This window comes from Astyanax mexicanus, chromosome 3 (assembly GCF_023375975.1).
Source record: "Astyanax mexicanus isolate ESR-SI-001 chromosome 3, AstMex3_surface, whole genome shotgun sequence".
NCBI classification, from domain to species: Eukaryota; Metazoa; Chordata; class Actinopteri; order Characiformes; family Acestrorhamphidae; genus Astyanax; species Astyanax mexicanus.
Genome location: NC_064410.1, coordinates 5,352,601 through 5,372,723, shown reverse-complemented (window position 1 = coordinate 5,372,723; position 20,123 = coordinate 5,352,601). Strand labels below are relative to the sequence as shown.

General features: G+C 37.3%; 1 protein-coding gene across 5 annotated transcripts; it reads right to left on the bottom strand.

Annotated features, from left to right (window-relative positions):
- Window positions 1–83: 83 nt before the first annotated feature.
- On the bottom strand, window positions 84–19,264 carry hgs (hepatocyte growth factor-regulated tyrosine kinase substrate). 5 transcript variants are annotated; one of them, XM_049476077.1, is made up of 21 exons: window positions 19,135–19,264; window positions 13,619–13,703; window positions 13,287–13,362; window positions 13,026–13,118; window positions 12,310–12,433; window positions 12,157–12,209; window positions 12,009–12,077; window positions 11,102–11,226; window positions 10,220–10,331; window positions 8,752–8,850; window positions 8,039–8,134; window positions 7,884–7,922; window positions 7,097–7,258; window positions 6,739–6,952; window positions 5,489–5,661; window positions 5,243–5,383; window positions 4,173–4,353; window positions 3,841–3,974; window positions 3,105–3,200; window positions 2,051–2,137; window positions 84–1,944 (listed from the first exon to the last, which is right to left on the bottom strand). In XM_049476077.1, the coding sequence occupies exons 1-21, from the start codon at window positions 19,169–19,171 to the stop codon at window positions 1,840–1,842; spliced, it is 2,301 nt and encodes a 766-aa protein (XP_049332034.1). In that variant the 5' UTR covers window positions 19,172–19,264; the 3' UTR covers window positions 84–1,839. The 5 variants fall into 5 exon arrangements, with proteins under 5 accessions (XP_049332034.1, XP_049332035.1, XP_049332037.1 ...); XM_049476078.1 differs by having other exon boundaries at window positions 6,739–6,949; XM_049476080.1 differs by having other exon boundaries at window positions 10,220–10,304.
- Window positions 19,265–20,123: the final 859 nt, after the last annotated feature.

Sequence of the window (20,123 nt, the reverse complement as noted above, 5' to 3'; positions counted from 1 at the left end):
TTCATTTTTTTAGATGCACTTGTAGCTGTTTATTGTCAGTAAATTACCCCACAATCATTCTGTAACAAAACACACACATCATGTCTGGTATACTTCATGATTTATTTTGCACGTTCTTCCATACACAATAAAAGAAACATCTTCGCCAAAATGTGCACGATAAAAGAATGAGATATTTATTAAATATAATCTTAAAATTCTTTTTTTCTTCTTCTTTTTCTTTTCTTTTTTTTTTTTTTGAAGTCAGACAGATCAGTATGATGGAAAGCTGTCCACAGATGGCATTAAAGGGTTACAGAAGTCACTGGTTGGTGTAGGTTACAAACATGCATTACCAGTCCAGTCCACGCCATCCTTCTTCTGCTGCATCTATCAGAGTGATTCCAAATGATATTCTTATCTTCCTCTAAACAAAACCACACAAGCATGAAAATCCCACTGAAAAACAATCACCAGCTTCAACAGCCACAGATGGCAGTGTGGTGATGATCTGGTGTTCGGATTTTCATTCGATACTAATTCTATATGAAATCAAATCAATAGTTTCTGGTTTTGTGACACTGAACCCTGCGGTAAAGATCTAACAGCTGGAAACTTGCCTGCTCGCAGTATTGAAAACATAAGCCAGTCTCTCTTGCTTTTTGTATTTTTTGTTTTGTTTTGTTTTCTCATCTAATTTGATCTAAAAAGAAAAAGAGAAAGTTGAGGTCCATGCTAAAGACTGCAACATTTAAAATTAGCTAGGCTTCTTCTGTAATGATGATCCTAAATACAGAGAACTCTTGATCTTGATCTAATAATTGCACAACAGGGAACAGCTTGGCTATATGTAGAACATAGCTCTGGAATGTTATCAGATTATTATTATTATTATTTTTTTTTTTTTTATAAAAGAGTTCAAAGAATTAGGAGGCTGGCAAGGGATTGTGAGTTGTAACAGTTTTAGCACTGAACAGCATAGAACAGCAATGAGACTGCGTCCATAATTATATCAAGATACCTTTCAGAGCAAGACAGCTGATCTAGTGTCAGTCTTGGATTTGAATACAATAACACAGATATAACATGGATATAATAGTTCTCGGATCAGTATCTTGCTCTAAGCTTGACTTGTGTTAAATGTTTGTCCCAGCGCTTCTTATTCTGACTCAGCTTCTTCTTTCTTAATTCTTACTAAAGCCTCTCAAAACACTTTCCATTCAAATCAGCACACAATGCTTGTTTGGGCAAAGAGTCACTGTACATACACTCATTCCCACTTCCAAAAAAAAAAGAATAATTAAAACACATGCAGACCGATTTTTAGAAAAATATCAGACAAAAAGATGGTAAACGCCTAACTTTTTGATTCGTGTTGTTTTTCGCGTACTCATTTAACTCTATTTAAGAATAATATGAACGACTAGCTGAGCCTTGGTTTCGTTTCAGAAAGAAACACTACATACATCTCAATAGACCAAGAGGGAGAAAGGCTAAAAGTTGGCAGAATTGAGGAGGAGGGGGTGGGGGTGGGGGGGGTATTTCTACCCACCAGGACCATGTTTTTGTTTTTTTGTCTTCTCTGGGGAAAGAGGGGAAACACATGTAAGCAACAGAATCTCACAATATTTCTGATAACCAGGACATGTGAGTAACAGTGAGTTACAGAAATATCACAAGTAGGCAGAATGTGCGAGGTTATTAAATTAAAAAATGAAAAAAACCCTCAGGGACTTAAGGGGGAGGAAAGTGCAGGTTGGGGATGGGGGGGGTGGTCTGTCTGTAGTGTGCTGGCTGGACCTGGGTGGGGCGAGGTGGGGGGGGGGATTTTGGTGTGGGAGTGCGTCATAAACTGGACCATCAGTCAAATGAGATGAGCTGAGCCTCTGCACTGCCAGGGGGAGCCTGCTGGGGCGGCTGCTGCTGAGACTGCGGTTGCTGCTGTGGACCTCCAGGGGGGGCCATCTGTCCAGACACAAAAACAGGTTAACAAAGAAGGCAGTGTCAGAAAGAATAATTATAAATAAAAATATAACACACAGAATAAATAGCGCACTGTGGCTTTACTGACCTGCTGGTACATGGGCTGCTGACCAGGCATGTACGGCTGTTGGGGAGGCATGTTGGGGTCCTGTCCTGGAAGTGCTGACATCATGTTCTAAAGACAGAGGGACAAAAGCAGTTTAAGAATTTTTGGAGTTAACAAAATATATAAAATATTACTTTAATTGACGTCATAGAACCACATTTAGTTAAAAGTAGTGCTGTGTGATTTTCATGATTAATTTGGTTAATCTCAATGACAGTTTTAATGCGATTTTCTAAATGGAGACATTTTATCTTTTTAATTGTAAATATTTTCCGAAAAAGCTACTGATTTCTAAAATGAATATCCGTCTTACCTTGTTGACCGGCGCCTCCCACAGAGCAACGCGCATATATATATAAATATTTGTTTTTTTACAAATAAATCTAGTTTTGAATCATTTCTTTGTCATCTTTAGTTTGATTTTTAGTAGAGGGGAAAAAAAAAACGATTGTAATCGAAAATCTGATTTTTTTTGTGAAAAGTGGTTGTGAGGAGTAGTTTGGGAGGGGCACTGGGTGATGTTTGGGTTTATGGGTGGGGCAAAATGGGGGGCGGTGTTATTTATTGGCTGATTTGAACATTGAGAGTGTTTGTGTACCAAAGTACACGGACACATTATCCTGGCCTATAACACAGTCAAACCTGTGAGCGCAGGCGCTGCAGAGGCAGCAATAAAAGCTCAATAAAAGTTGTTTTTTTAAAGGTTAGGGAAGGTTTATAAAAGGTTTATAAAAAAAAATGTAAGCAGGACTGGTATGTTTCATTATTTCGGACACATTTCAGCTATTAATGAAAAACAAAACAAAAAACATGGTTTTGGGTTTAGTGCTTCTTTAAATAAATAAAAAACAACAACATGTGCAAGTGTGATGAATCCATAAATAGGCAAAGAACTGTTACATCAAATGAAGCTCTGTCTGTTGTCAGTCAACCTATTGTTCATAGTGGTCTCAATCAGTGACGAGAGGTGCCACAAAAATGGTCCAGTTAAAACAGCCTGAAAAATAAAACAATGCTCTTGTGTAAAAACACTGACCTGCATGCTGTACGGCTGGTATCCCATGTATGCCATGCCATTGGTGGGGGGAGCCTGGGACATCGGGGGCATACTTTGGGCTTGGGACACCACATTCTACAAAAGATGACACATCACAATAAGAATGACTAAGAAATGAAATCCACATCTTGGCACTTTTACACTAATCAATACCTAGACTAAACAATGCTCAAAATCTATCTTAAGAAATCCAAGACAAGACCACGAGCAGTCTTATCTGTCTTGAGTTTTGATCTGGGTCTACAGTAGAATACACAGCTTAAAAAAAAAAAAAAAAAAAAAGAGACCACTTCAAAATGATGAGTTTTTTTTTCTTCTTTTTACCAAATTGTACAACTCTGGAATATACTCAAGAGGAAGATTGATTATCCACAGTCCACAGTGTGTAAGACTGGTGGAGGAGAACATGATGCCATGATGCATAAAAACTGTGATTAAAAACAGGGTTATTCCACCAAATATTGATTTCTAAACTTCTAAAACTTCATAAATATGAAATTGTTTTCTTTTTTGTTATTTCAGCCATTTCTCTCATTTTTTTTGCAAAATAATTCTCTAAATGACTATATTGTAATTTGGAATTTGGAAGAAATGTTTTATTGAACAAAAAACATACCTATAAAAGCAAAATCAGAGAAACTAATTCAGAAACTGAACTGGTCTTTTTTCCAGAGCTGTATAGTTAAATGCTGCCCAATAATGCAAGCATGCTTACCTGGTAGCCCTGTGTTGGGGTGGGCTGGTAACTAGTATAGGCGGGATTGGTGGTAGGAGGGGCCTGACCAGGGGCAGGAGGCTGTCCACCAGCACCTGCAGTTTGGTACATGTAGGCATTCACCATATTCGGATCTGCAAGAAAAGAAATAATGGCTTAATTCATAATCTTACAATGTAATAATCAATTAGCTCTGGAGATCATTTTAATACCATTAACATTTTACAGATTAATATTCAATTTATAATATTTTCACAAATAAAGTCTTCTTAAGTGTCCGCCTATAAATGAATTGTCAAACAAAGATAGAGATGGATTTTGTTCCAGCTCACCTGTAGCAGAAACAGGCATGGCCTGATAGGGGCCTCCGGTCTGTCCAGGCTGGTTCAGGTACACACCATGCATGGGAGAACCCTCTACTGAACCAGCAGGGCTGAATGTGCCAGGATAACTGGGGGGACCAGCAGGTGGATACACCACCCCTCCAGCCACATTAGGCGGCAATGACTGCATCTGAAGAACACAAAAACACCCCAAAAACCATGAACACCTAACAAACGAAGTAATGGAAAGAGTCATGCTACCACTGTAAAGAATCAGACTGAATGCATGAATAGTCCAATAGCCAAGCATGTCCAATTGTGGCCATGTGCATCTGCAAAAGTGCAGTTCTATAGAACAACATGAAACTACCCTTGTAAAGAAAAAGTGCATTTAAGTATATTTTTAAAAGTATACTTAACATGGAAAAGTACATATGTTTAGCAGTAAACTTCGTACTTATATATTAAAACAACTTAACACAAATAGGTTGAGCTCTTGAGTGTTTTTTGTATATCTTTTGTATATCAAATGTAACTAGCTTTAAGTATGTGTGTTTTTTTAAACATCATTATTAATACACCTTAAGTATTTTGTAAAAATGTACTACTTTGCCTTATTAAATGCACATAGTGTACACCTTAATGACACTGGAATAAAAACTACACTAAAGTGCACTTTAAGCAGTATTTAATGCCACTACATACATTTCCTAATCAACACAATGTATAATTTAAAGCATATTGTTTAAAAGTACATTTCTTGGAAATACAGAGAAAGTTGAGTTTTTTTTATGAAGTATATAAAATAGAAAATGCACTTTTTTGTATTCTTTACCTAATTTGAACATACTTTCAGTATGCTGAAGAGATATCAACATAATGAGAAAGTGTAAAAAAAATTATTAATAACTTGTGAGAACAATCCTTTAAAAAAACAAATATTTTCCACACAATTGACACACACTATTATTAAAAATTAAAAATCATAAATGTAAATCGCCCAACTCTACACGGATAAGATTTTCAAAAATAAGCACATCCAACTCTCCCTAGTATCTGCATTCACTACCACAGCTAACCTGTGCATAAGGCAGGGAAAATGCAGGCATCTGAGCTCGCATCTGAATGGTGTGTTTTTGCTGCTCCAGGCGCAGCTGCCGCTCTTTCTCCTGCTCCTGCAGACGCTGAATAGCCAGTTGCCTCTGCATCTCCAAGTACTCCTGCAAAAATCAGACAGCAATTAGAGTTAAACCTCAGAGTTTTAGTTTACTCACAGACATGTTTATTTAGGTTATTTATGATTATCTCCAATACAAGTGCTCTACCTGTTTCTTCTGCCTCATGATCTCCAGTTTCTGGGCCAGCTGGATCTGCCGCTGTCTTTCGGCCTCCTCGGCCGCTCGCCGGAGTTTCTCCCGGTGCTCGTCCCGAAGAGCATTCAGAGCAGCGCGTGCGTCTCGCACCTGCGCAAGTTTATCCTGCAGCCCCTCATAGTACACTAGATAAATGATAGAGACAAGCAAACTGATGACTTGCTGAATGGGAGCTACAGCTTACAGTATTTGTGAAAACCCTGTCCAACATAAGTCAGAAACATTTCTTAATAAAGTTTTTTTTTAAACATAAGTATTCTGAGCATTGATTAATACACATCAACTATAAAAATACTGAACGGTTGATAAACTGAAGCTGAATCAGTCATATGATGGAAGATGGGAAAGCAATAATGTTGTGTTACATTATAAATTTGGATTTCAGAATTTCCTATTTCCACAAGCAAAAATTTTACAGAATTTATATTGAGACCGGAGACCCTGATTTCAAATTTCAAGATGGCTGCACAGTACATCAACAGAAATAAAAGCATTAGCATTGAACAGTTTATTATTTATTTATGTCTCATTAAATCAGCTTCTGTCTGTGGACATATTTTCTTGGAGTTTGGATGTGCAAAATATTGCATAATACTATGCAATATTTGGTTGGATTCACCATAAAACATCAGAAAAGGATGGTCAGACCATTTGTCAAAAAAAAAGTATTTAGTTAGCGTTTTTGTTTTTAATTAGTTTATAAATGATTTTAATATTTAATTGGCAAACTAAACAATAATATGAATACAGCATACATGTAGAGGATCAGTGCATTCAGGACCAAGTTTTCTTTATAAAGCCAAACATAAGAGTGTACCAGATCATTATTTCTTTTTTTAAATAGTCTATCCAGGTCAAAACACAGTATCATACTAGTGGCATCATTAGATTGGTCAAGCTTTAACCAGCAGTATCAACATTCTGTACAAACCCAACTGTAGATCAAATACAAATCAGACTAATATATGGGTCCAATTTTATATATGTTCAGTGTTCATACCTTCATTCTGTATTTGAAACAGAGCCAAGTTAATATCTAATTAAATCTATATCTCCAGTAATCTTCACTTCCAACATTTTTAAGCGAGCTTGTCCGGCTGTATAGTAAATCTATTTAGCTTTTATGTTTGTTTGTTTTCTGCTGTGGTGTGAACTAAATCGTGACACCCAAAACAACAAGAGGTGTGACTGCTCTGACTCACGTCTCTTCTCGTCAAGCTGGTTTAGGATGTCCAACAGCTGTGGATGCATGTTGTTGATTGACTGGAACAGGGAAAGCACGGCGCTGTCGTTAGTGATGCTGCGTCCGCGCATGTGGTTGCTCTTCATGCGGTTCAGGAAGGTAGTGACAGCGTTCTGCAGAGCTTTGAGGAACTGCTCATGGTTCTCCTCAGATTCTCCATTCTGGTACTGCTGCTGGGGAAACACACCAGAGTTTAAGTCAGGTCAAACTCTCAGAATGATAAAAATGAGTTCAGTCCAATCAGTAATCAATCATTTTCCTCCTGCATTCTAATGTCAATATTCTGCTTAATTGTCTTGAATATCACTCAAATGTACCTCCACTATGTTGATGGGCTGGACTGGTGCATGACTTTCCACTGGCTGGCTGACTGGCAGAGGTTCAGCCAATGGCACGGGAGCTGGAGCAGATGGGGTGGGACTTTTGCGCACCTCCTCCTGCTTCTTCTCCCAGTAAGTTCTGTTCAGGTAGCGGGCCAGCTGAACAAAAGAACAGGTTTTATGAAAAACAAGTCCTTGACCGTATTTTTACCGTATAAGGCATACTATAGATGAACTATAGACTATATATACTATAGAAGTAAACAAAACTGTAATTCTTAAAAAATAAATAAATAAATAAATAAAAACTGTTTATTTGGGTGAGTGAAGCAATTCCGTTTACTTACAAGAAGCTTAGAATTTAGCGCAGTTAGCAGCATTTAGCGCTAGTAATTGCCGCCCGACAGCGTAACCCTGAATGTTCCAGTAAGCCAGGGCACTATCAGCTAGTGATTCATCCCACGTAGCTTATTTTAAACACAGTAAACGCACTCTAGAGTCTGATATACTTAACTCTGAACGGCAAAAGAGCTAGCGCTGTGGTTAGCAGCTAACGCTAATACTGCTCCAGCCTCTGTGCTGGAGAAACATCACTGAAACTCTATTATAACACTGTACCTAATCAGAGATGCTTGACTGCTCCTCACATCCTGATTGGTAAGATTTATACATAAGGCATATGGACAAATATTAAAGGATTTTTAATGCACCGTATAGTGTGAAAAATACGGTAGACACTACTGGTGTCTACTGAGATACTAGTGAATGAAGGAAGGTGTTTTACCTCAGGATCAACATCTTCAGCAGAGGGAGCTGATGAGTTCTGGAGAGAAAGATCACATTTTACATATAAGGACTATAAAACTCCTGCTCATTTTTACATTTACTTTGCGAAGTACTAAATGAAGCACTAAAATATCCAACAGTCCGTGGTCTTACCACAGGAGAGGAGTAGAGAGTGCTGACAGGTGGAGCTGAAGAAGTCACTGGGGTGGGATCCGCTTTGGGATACACACAAAAAGTATTCTTCTGCCTCTGTGAACGGGAAAATAAATATGTTTAACCATCAACATCAATTTTAGTACATTTATAGTTCCAAGATCACACTGAATGTTCTGGGCTGTATATAGCCATGGACAGTACAGCGTCTCTCAAATATGAAGCCACTGCTGGTCTATCGCCTCTGCTGACTGGTTGAAGTATGTGTAGCAGCTCAGTCCATCCTCATATACTGTATTTCAATGACAAAACAGCACTCTCATTTATTAGTAATGTCAATGACAAGAACCATTTTCCGCTCTTAACTGTCTTTCCATTGCCAGAATCAAATAAAAACAGTTTATTAATGTGCTAATACTGGCACATTTTGACTTTCCAGCAGAAATCAGTGTTAAATGTTATTCTACTATATCGTGAGAAGTCGGAGTTATACTGAAAAATTAGTGATTAACAGCCTTGGCTGGAATAGGCTGTCTCGAGAGCTAGTTAATTCTATTATTATTTATTATCATTTCGTATAATTGGACTCTTGATGGAAGATTTTGGCTTCATTTCTATAAAACGGAAGTGAATGGAACCATGGCATCCCCATTTTCTACAGCCATCGTTTTAGGCAGTAAGAATGGGACTGTATGGGTGTGTGTTTGTCCCACCATCCTTTCCTTCTCCTCAGCTTCACTCTGAGACAGAGCAATGGCCAGCTGCAGCTCTTCTTCTTCCTGCAGCGCTGCTTCGTCCCTCTTGGGAGGCATCTGGGGGAACAGTTAACCCAGAGGAGATTAGCACAGGCAGGACCGAACAGAACAAAGGGAGGAAGGAGAGCACGACACAAACATGTACCACAAACTTTGGACTAGAAATAGGGCATCTGATCATTTACAGCAACATTTTACAGCTTTTTAACCTGTTAGCATGCTGCTAACAGAAATATGCAACTTTAGAGAAGCAGGCACGTCAATATTTACTATATCGTTAATACCGTGAATCCTATAATATCAAATCTACTTTTTTTTTTTCCTCCACTGTAGGTTTTTTCCCCAAAATCTTCAATGTCTTATAATCCGTTTCAGTTTAGTTCTCCAGCAGTATTAGCATTAGCTGCTAACCATGCTACGTGCAAGCTTTTTAGCCATGCAGAGGTGAGTATAAATCGGCCTGTAGCCTGCTGCTCACCCCGGCTAGCACTGCTGAAACAGCATTAGCAGTAGCCACTAACGGTGCTAAGCGCTAGCCCTTTGGCCACCCAAAAGTTAGTATTGTCGGCCTGTAGCCAGCTGCTAACCCCATTTAGCACTACTAGCACTAGAAGTTAGCCGCTAATGATAATGCTCCAGCTTTAGTGAAGATCTGGAAATCTAAGCTTACTGTAAATAAACAGAAGTGCTTAAGTCACACAAATTCAGGAAAGAAATCTGTGTAGATTAACATCCAGCACTCAGAAGATGAATTAGAAAACATGGCAACACCCCTGTTCCTTACTAGAGTCGCATAAAATGCGCCTTATAATTCGGCGCACTTTATGTTTAAAAATAGACCAGAAAATAGACGTTTTTTGATAGTGTGCCTTATAATCTGGTGCTCCTTATAGTGCAAAAAGTACAGTATATATCCTATATTATACTATGCACTACTGTGTGATCACACAACAAGATCATAATTAAATGAACATTTTACCTTACCTGTGATTAATGAATGGCCATTACTACAAGTATAGAAGTTTCTGTGTGAGTATTCCTCCATATTGTTACCATGTCACAGGTTAGATGAGGCAGTCACATGACTACACATGCGGTAGTATGTTTTTAAAGGGACAGTACATGAACAAGCACACAGTGAGGAAAGCATTTGCAGTATTAAAAAATAAATAAAATTAACCAATTTGAGTAAGATTCATTCAATTATATTCTGAATGTTAGTTCGAATTAGTTAATATAATCCTTGAGCTTCAGAATGACTTGGTATTATAGCATTTGCTGTGTAGATTAATTTAACAACAGTTAATCAAACACTGTAGGAATAGTGGCAGCAATGTTTAATGAATAATTAGAATTATTATATTTAATACCGTGACATATAGACCAAGCCAAACTTCACTCCATTACTAAGAACTGAAGATACTACCTGAGACTGCTGAGCCAGAGGGCTGGTCAAATACTCCGGCGGCAGCTCGGCTGGCCCGCTGCTGCTGGTTTTCCCTTCGGCTTTCCTAGGAGGGGGAGAGAGGGAGGGGTGGCTGGTGAGGAGGAGGGATCAGGAAACACACACAGACTGGTAAATCTCTGAAGGACAGCAGCAAGCCTTGAACACGTGCACCCTCAGGTACGCCAGGTATGAAATGACACCAAGTACAGTGCACAGATACAAATCAGAGGGTAATAAATCCAGTCTGACTGCACTTTTCTGAACTGTGTGGACTTATGATAAAGATCAGGATAGGGTTTATGATTAACCAACAAGTTACAGTTCTAAGGAGTTTGTTCCAGACAGGAAAAAAACATTAAAAAACATTAAAAAGGGTGCAGGAAAACGGAAATTACACATCTCAGAAATGGATAAAAGGGATGAAAATTTGAGTTAAATTATAAAGACTACAAAAAAAAAAAAGAAAAAAAATCACTTAATAAAATTTAATAACATCCAAGAATATTCAAATCTGAATTTGCACATCCCAACTGAAGGCAAGTTATTATTTTTGTCTACATTTCACTGCCGTGCACATAGTTCCTCAAGACACATTTGCATTCTAGTCTAATTAGTGTACTTTGAAATCTATTACATAATAGAAATCAGATCGCATTCTGACTAAAGAATCGTCTAAGCATCGAATCGTTGTGAGGCTATGAGATTTACACCTCTGGGAAAACCCTCTGAAGAGACAAGAGTCTTTAAATCAAGCCCTTCGTGTCCTACAGCAGCATCCCTTGGCCAAAAATAAATAAACAAAACAGTGCAGAAGACAATAGCACAGTTGTGTGTGAGGATATATTACAGCCCTCAACTTACTTGTTGAGCTGCTCAAAGCAAGGCTCACAAACGCGCACTTCCTTTTCAATGCCAAACTTGGGAATCGTGGAGTACTTGGACGAGCACTTGCCGCAGAAGATCTGTCCACATGCCCTGCAGTGATGCTGAGGAACAGGAGGAAAATGTAGGTAAGCAAACATTAACAAAATACAGGACATTCAGGTATTTAAAGTAATAGGATGTCAAATGAAAGCATTTGACGTTGAATTTATAAAGCAACACAAAGTTAACTCTTAACAGTATTGTAGGGGTAAACGATAAATCATTTTTTTTACTGAAATTGTGATTTGAATGGACAAAATTTTTCAATCGCAGAAGCTGCGATTTGATTTTGTGAATAGCCTGCAAGTATGTGTGTGTGAAGATGCAGCCTGCTCTTCCAAAGATGCGTCATGACGTTTGTAGTCCGTAGAGTGCTGGGGATTGTAGTCTTTGGGCTTATAGTCAGTCCCATGCTCAGCGGCGTGACATGTCTTAATATTTATGTCTTATGATTTAGTTCTGTCCAATAATAAAATGTGGTTTGAAGAGAAAAAAAAGATTAATACATAAACGCATATTATGTACACACACATCTATAATCTATATATCTCTATATATTCCATTTATATTGTGTTTCTTTTTATTTCTATGTGGAAAGTAGTTTCTAATTATATTTGATAGATATGTTATCCACTAATACAGGTGTAGAGTTTAATGGATTAAAAATAATCATAATTTAAAAAATTGCAATAAAGACATGTTTTGCCCAAATCGTGCAGCCCTACAGTATTGTATTTTCCACTGAAACAGTTCAAAGCATCCCTACAATTACAAACTGAACTGGGGGGCGGAGTTATCAGAATCCAAGTGGTTCTATATTTAAAAAAAAATGTTAGGCACCTACCTTTCGGGTCATCACTCCAAATTGAACACGGCACCTGTGGCATTCCTCAGCATCCACCCAATCAGGAGCCTAAAGAGAACAGATAGCATCATCATCAAACCCACAACATACACCATAGAAAAACAGACACCAAGAAAAAATTACTCACCCTTTCTGCAGCAAACATGGCATCACTCTCCTTAAATTCGGGGAAAACATGACCTGGTGGAAAACAGACAAGTGTTTTAATTAGATGTGAAAAATACACAAACACAAATTATACTCCAGTGTTTTTAGTCAACAGAATTGTGTTTTAGCTTACCTTCCACTTTCATGATCTGGTAAGTGTCCTGGACCACTTTGTACTTTGGCTCGTTGCGGAAGGCATGAGCCCAGGCTTGGATCAGGTAAAGAATTTTATTCCTCACATTCGGCTCCGTCTGCTTCTGAGTGCAAGCACAGCGACAATTACTTAGAAGAAAGGTGTTCAAATAAATACAATATACACTGCTTATTTTATAACTTCTTATCAGAACACAAATGTTAAAGAGCAGGTTTGATTAAAGCCAGAAACAACCGGAAAATAAAATAATTGTTCAATTAATTAGAAAGAAAATTTTGCAAAGGAAAAAAAAAATTTTTTTAGTTACTTCTAAAAATTAAAATAAGTTTTTTTTTTTTTTTTTTTAAATAAAAGCACAAGCCAGTTTTCTACATATAAAAAGTTACCTTATTTCACATAGTATTTACTTCTAGAAAATCCACAAAGCTAAGCTTCTAAACAGCCTGGAGTTTCTCAGCTTTCTCAGACTTGCTGGAACTCCCCTGAACCGGGAGGACATGTGACGTGACGACAACAAGGAAGTCAAGTGCAGCATGAGTCATCAGAGTATGACCCACTTAAAAAATAAAAAAGGCAGGGAATCACACCCAGCAGGCCAACAGCAATCACAAATAGATAACTAATGAATGACCTTGCATTTCCCAATGAACAGTGTTGGTGAAAGGAGTGCGAGGAAATGGTTTAAGACACTCCACCTTAAGAAGATCCTTCAGCTCCTCCATGGTCTGCTTGCTGGCCACCTCATCATGAATTGTCTGGCCACAGTTCTTCACCACAGACTCAAGCACCTGTTGAGGGGGAAAAGCCTTACTTTAAAGCCAAGAACCATATAAGCATGTATTTATACTCTCAAACCAGCTGACCAAGAACACAGATACATGAACACACCAAGTACAAAACCTATGTTTCATATCAAACTCACTTATTTAAGACAGAAGAAAAATAACAAATCTTACCTCAAGAGCATAGAGTGCCACATGTGGGTTTTTGTCATTAAGCTTCTTCTTGATGGCACCAATGGCATACTTAGCCCTAAGGGTGTTAAGCAAGAGATGCTTAAATGGAAACACATATTCTTAATGCACTTTATAACAATGCACCTTTTATAATGCCCCACCCCTAATTGACAAAGTAACTGTGCATTATGATTTACTGAAAATAGGGTTTTAAATAATTAGCTAAAATTTTTTGGTTACTACTGTGTCATTTGGTGCCCAAACTCTTGCATACATTTTGTAAAAGTAAAAAAAAAAAAAACATGGTTATAGGAAACTCATCTCTTTCTTACTGTGTGTCGCCTTGTCGAATAAGGTCACAAATCTGCAGGATGGATTCCCAGTCTGTTTCCAGGAGCAACTGACTGGTAGCTTTGTCTGCAAAGAAATAAGAGAAATCTTAACCAAATAATCAAAACATTTTTTTATATGAGTTCAACACTACAGTTGATTTTACTGAGCAAGAATATGAAAGGCCTTTCAAAGAATCCAAAAACATTAGATTTCCTTTAATGGGAGGAAAAAAACTACAATGCCAATGCCATTTCTGTAGGTCAGACAGAACTCTCTAAATTGCAATTTTACATTTCAAAATATTTTCAGCAGAGGAAAGCATGAAGTGCTGTAAGATTTTCCTGGAAAACACTGCAATAATTTTAGACTTGATATAAAACACAGTGGATCGACACCAGCAGATGACCTGTCTCTCCAAACAATCACTGATTGGTGGAAACTTTGCACTAGATCTCAAGCAGTTTGGACTGTGTGTCTCTCCACTCTTCCTCCAGACTCTGCTCCCTTGATTTCCAAATGAAATGCAAAAGTATCTGATGATCAGTGATGATTTGAAGAGACAGGTCATCTGCTGGTGGTGGTGGTCCGCTGTGTTGTATCAAGTCTAATGTGAGGGAACTACAGGAAGTCAATGGCTGGAGTAACTGATTATAGCCACATCCATGTGTTGATTAGTGTAGTAGGTAACGTCTAGAAGTTTGTGGTTTGGGACATTTTGTGAGCTGCCACTACAACTGCTATTTGAGAGCAATTTCTGAAAGCCTGTATACAGTTTGCTGAGCACCTGTGACAGGGCTCCAGACAAAAAAAATGTTTAAGGAGCCAGTGGCTCCTAAAATAAATAATTTGGGCGCCAATATTTTTTTCCAAGTGCCAAACAATAATGCCAATAAAGTCTTTACTGCAGAAGGTGTGCTTATGGTACACCCCAACTCCACACCAATTGCTTTCAGCTTAGGCTTGCTTTTGGGGCTAATTGGAAGGGATTTTTGAGTGTTCAGGATTGCCAGTTCCAGTCTTTGAGGCAAACAATGAAATGAGAGAATATGTTTTCCTATCTCACTTCTAAAGAGTGCCCCTTGTTCTGTCGAGTTGTGCTACCTTGTCAAACCGTGCTACCCTAGTGTATATTTAACGATAAAAACTCAAAAGAAGCTCAATGTTAGAGCATGTTTGCAGTAGAAGTCCCCAGTAGATGTAGTGTTAGTATATTTTTATAACATAAATCACTGTATCATGGTAAATTTAAGGCAATGAGAGTTCGTTACAAACTGCTTTTGCTTTTTTGTATTTAAATTATAACTAATAAATTATTGTATTTATTATTATTATTATTAATTTGTATTTACACTTTTGTGCAAGGGCAGTGAGTCCAGGTTGTTTTATGCACAAAAATAGATTTGTTATAAAAAAAACACGAGAAATTATCAAAACGTGTAGGTTTGCACTTGCGCAGTGCCTTTAGGAAGCACGTATTGATGGGTAGCATAACTTGACAAAACACCGGTACACCGGTAGACCACCAGAAACGTCTTCAATAAGCGATTACGTAAAACTGCCGGGCACATCAGTCCCACAGTCAGTGATTACAGAGATATACTTAGCTTTCTGGGCTTCTGTCACGATCTTTGACGAGCTTTGACGTTGTCTGCTATAACGTTACATCCTACAAACTTGGCACAAGCTGAGTCATTATCATACGTTTTCGACACATCCAGTCCATTTTTTTTCTTATTAACAAGACGGGGTAGTTGCTCACGTGCATGTAGGCTCTGTTAAATTTCATTTTTCAGTTTTATCACATGCGCGAGCTAAGGGAGGTTTTGTCGGAGCACACTAAAGTCGCGTGCATTTTTATGCTTTCGACTCTCTCCGTGTTTTTCCTTTTTTTTAAACGATGCGTTTCTGGTTAAAAATCCGTGTTTCCAGCGATATCTTTGCTTACTTTCGAACTGAATTCGCAGTAAATTGTCTGCTTTATGTTGTCATACCTGAGCCACGCAAACTCCTGCAGCCAAGAAGTTTTGAAATGTCTGTGGTTGTACTTTTCTTGGATGTTCATCTTCGTCTGCATTTTCCAGTGCAAACTGCGCGCCAATGGATAAAAGCTCAGCTTAGCTACGCTGCTGTGGTAGTTACGTTTTAGGTAAAGCAAGGCTTTTTTTTTTTGAGGTAGGCAAAAACGTCCATATGATTGGGCGCCGTAGTATAGTTACGCCGATAAACACAACCAAAAAAAGCAAAAAATAAAATAAAATAAATAAACGCAAAAAACCCTACTTTGCCACCTGTCGCCACTGGCGACTTAATTAATTTTATAAATCGCAAAAAAATATTTTTGGTCGCATTTGCGACCATTTTAGTCGCAGTCTGGAGCCCTGTGTGAGGCATCCTCAAGCGCAAGGTAGAAAAGCGAAAGGTCTCTAACATCCACCAACTCCGTGATATCATCATTGAGGAGTGGGAAAAGAATTCCAATGGCAACATGTGCAGCCCTAATGCCCAAAAAAGCCAAGGTAGTGCTGGATAATAACGGTGGTCACACAAAATATTGACACTTTGGGCCCAGTTTGGACATGTTCACTGCGAGATGTACTCACTTGTGTTGTTAGGCAGCAATGGCTGTGTGTTGAGTGTGAGGACAGTAAATCTATACTGCTATACAAGCTGTACACTGTATACTCTACTCTTATAAGTTATATTTAAGTTTAATTTCTATAGTGTAACCCTATGAAAGGATATTATACATTTTTGCAGAAATGTAAGGGGGGTGCTCAGTTTTGGGAGATACTGTGTTTCTGCTTACTTTATTTGCTTTGCACAACAGAGAATATATTTAATTAACACTACAGCCTGTTGCTACACCTTGACAGACAGCTTGACAGGACAGCTTGACACAGAGGTATTTTATGCTGCAGAATAAAATCTAGAAGTGCTTACTACCCAGTTTAGCCTAGGCTTATGCTTAATCTGGTCTGAGAAACGGACCCATTAAACTATGGGGTCTAAGCTTAAAGCCTTCTTCTTGTTACAGGAACTGACTGGACAACAACAATTTTATACCACTTTTACAGCATGTGTGTTCCAGGAAATGATCTTGATCATCACAATGCAAATTCACCAGTACAAAACAACTCTTCATGAACTCACTGTCCCTACATCAGAATCAGGAACTGAACGCAAGAGAACCTTCAGTGGAAACACATATTCCTAATGCACCTTATAATAATGCACCTTCTAATATTGTAATGTCAAGGGGAAAGTGAATCATGTATATAAGCAGTATGAAGTACGAGAAATACTCTTTAACAACCCATAAAATACATGCTACTATAATGTTGCACTTTAGTTAAAAACATTCAGCACCCTACAACACTAAACATGAATGTTTCATATGATATCAGCTTCTAGTTTATTTACAATGACAATACAGTAAAGACACCACCTTACATGCTCTTTTGTGCTGCTTTAACAATATGATCCAAAATAACCAAACAACAGAAAAACATTCCCAAACAAAGCCACTAATAACCTGCATTTTTTGGCAAGCGCACTGTTCCAAAGTCCAAAACCTCATATTCCCATAATAATATCTACAGTTGTAATGGATTCATAAGTTGAGAACCTTCCTCATGACAAAAATGTAGACATTTATACACAAATGTCTCAATATTCTTATGCTGGAAAAGGACCAAACAATGCAGGCCGCACTACTTGAACTGCCCAACACTTGCCTTGATTCTTTAAATTGTATTGATTTAAGCTCATTTTTACCAGTTTCAACAGATCATTAAATTCGTTTAAAAAGTGTTCAGACCTGTCACTGTAAGGACCAGTTAGCTAAATAAATGTGAACATTTAAAAAAAAAAAATATGTCATTGTTTGTATACAGTTGGTTGAAAGCTAAAATGTAAGCTAAAATGTAAGCCAAATAAATACTTTTTAAATACAAACTAAAGACTGTTATGTTGTTTAGGGGTGTGCCATCTTCTATCTTACACAAAACTTATGGGCCATCAGGGCGCAACTTATAAGCTGTTTTCAGCAAAAGAAAAATTCACACTCAAATTCACTAATTAAATTATTATTAGTATTGTGAGCCTTTATCTCTGAAGTAAAATAAGTTATTTATATTCTGAAATTTTGAGAGATTCTCCAACAGGACAGTTCAAGAAGCTGCATGTTCACTCTGTACTTTTAATAACTTTAGATCAGTTTTAAGAGAAATCATTCCCAAATTCTGCATGACTGAAAATAGATAATGATAACAAAATGAAAAGTTTGAAGGACATGGAATTCATTATGTTTTGACAGTTGCAGATCTACTATTTTTCTATATTTTCTATTACAATTACAGTTTTTAGTAATGTTTCTTATCAAACATGAAACGTTTATATGTAGTGCTTAAAGAGAAATCCTCAAGATATTTAGCTGTGTAATATCAGGCAGAAATTTGACACAAATGCTGGTATGGTAAACAAAATTAGGCAAGTGTATACATTTGGGCACCACGACAGAAAAATTACATCAATATTTAGTAGATCCTCTTTTTGCAGAAACAACAGCCTGTAAACGCTTCCTACAACTTCCAATGAGAGTCTGGCTTCTGGTTGAAGGTATTTTTGACCATTCTTCTTTACAACTTATACAACTTCTTTACACGTTCTGTAAATCCTATAAATGTCATTTCACTTCTAAAACATAACTTTGTTCGTCTGCTATATGATATATTTAACTTAAGTTGATGATCTGACAACCAATGATTTATAAAAAAATATATATATCAGAAAATTATCAGGGGTGCCCAAAGTTTTTCATAACACTGTATATTTATTTTTTTTCCGCAGCCAATACTAAAACACTGACAGATACTGATTCGTGGCTACTAATCGACAGGCAGACAGCTTTTCTCAGAGGAATAAACCCAGATCCCCAAACAGCTCTTTCTCTGAATCCACCTACTACAGGGCTACTGGGACTCAGAGAGTTTCAGAGAGTATAATGACGTTACATAAAACGACATATTAACCTGTAATACTGTCATTTTATGTGTCAATAACCTTAGAAATATCAATACAAATCTTAATGTTTAGTCTCGGGTGGCTAAAGCTTACCGACACCGTCCAGCTGTAACTAGCCAGCTAACTATAGCTAGTTAACTAGTTAGCCTAGCTAGCGTTAGCCGACTAACGTCTGTTGTTTTTTTAACGTTAAATAATCGAAATTATGCTCCACTTCCGTTACCTTTTCACGATACTGGCTTCGCTAAAACCGGACAGACCCGTTACCGACACTGACAGACAGTAATTCGGTTGTTACCGGTGTGTTTTGTCCAGGTTGACTTCTGTTAGCTTAGCTTACCGTGCTAACCGGACCAAGAGAACAGAGGCGCTAATGCTAAAGCGCTAAGCTAACTAACACAGACCACCCTTACCGAAACCCGTTAAAGGACCAAACACCTGATGTAAAACAAACTTATCTAAAATAATTCATATAAAACGAGCTCTAACTCACCCAGCAGCCTTTCAAACGTGCCACCGCCTTTCCCCATGATTAAATGCCTTTCTTCTGATGTGAGACTGGATGACTAAACACGACCAACCAAACCCTTTATGTTACAGGACTGATGGGGCGCATCCGGGTAAAGAGTGAAAAAAAAACATAGTCTATATAATAAAAGTCCATATAATTTAATTTATACTATATTTCTTAATTTGACTATAATTATAATTTATACATGTACAACTCCTTTGTGGATTTATGTGTGTTTAAGGTGTAGACTTTCAGCTTTATTTATATATTTAAAATAAACTTTAATTAAACGTTTTTATTTTGAAGATTATTATTATTATTATTATTATTATTATTATTATTATTATTATTATTATTATTATTATTATTATTATTATTTATATAACTCTTCTGTGGTTTTAGGTGTGTTTAAAGTGTAGATTTTCAGCTTTATTTTTTTATATTGATGATGATGAGGATTATTGCATTATATTCTTCTTCTACTTCTTCTTCTTCTTATGATGATGATGATTAATATGTTTGAGAGCATCAGTTGTAGCATGTCTATTTAGTTAATGTTCTTGTCCATATTATAGCAAGAACTACTCAACTTTTATTACGTTTCATACACAGCCCATATCTTCTGTCAAACATGGTGGAGGCAGTGTTATGGCATGGGCATGTATGGCTACCAACAGAACTGGGTACTGGGTAACATAAACATGGCAAACAAAGCACATAGGATAATGCTTTATCCCAGGTAAAAAAAAAAAAAGAAAAAAAGAAAAAAAAAGAATAAGACGTTTAGCAATGTTTTGAAAAGGTTACAGGAAGGTTAGCCTGTAACATTACAGAAATAATTTTTCAGGAACGTTCTGAAAACATTTGACATTATAATACATTATTAGAACATTTCACACGTAACATTAACAGCTTTACAAATACTAACATTATGGAAACTTTAAAAGTAACATTCCCAAAACTAAATATTA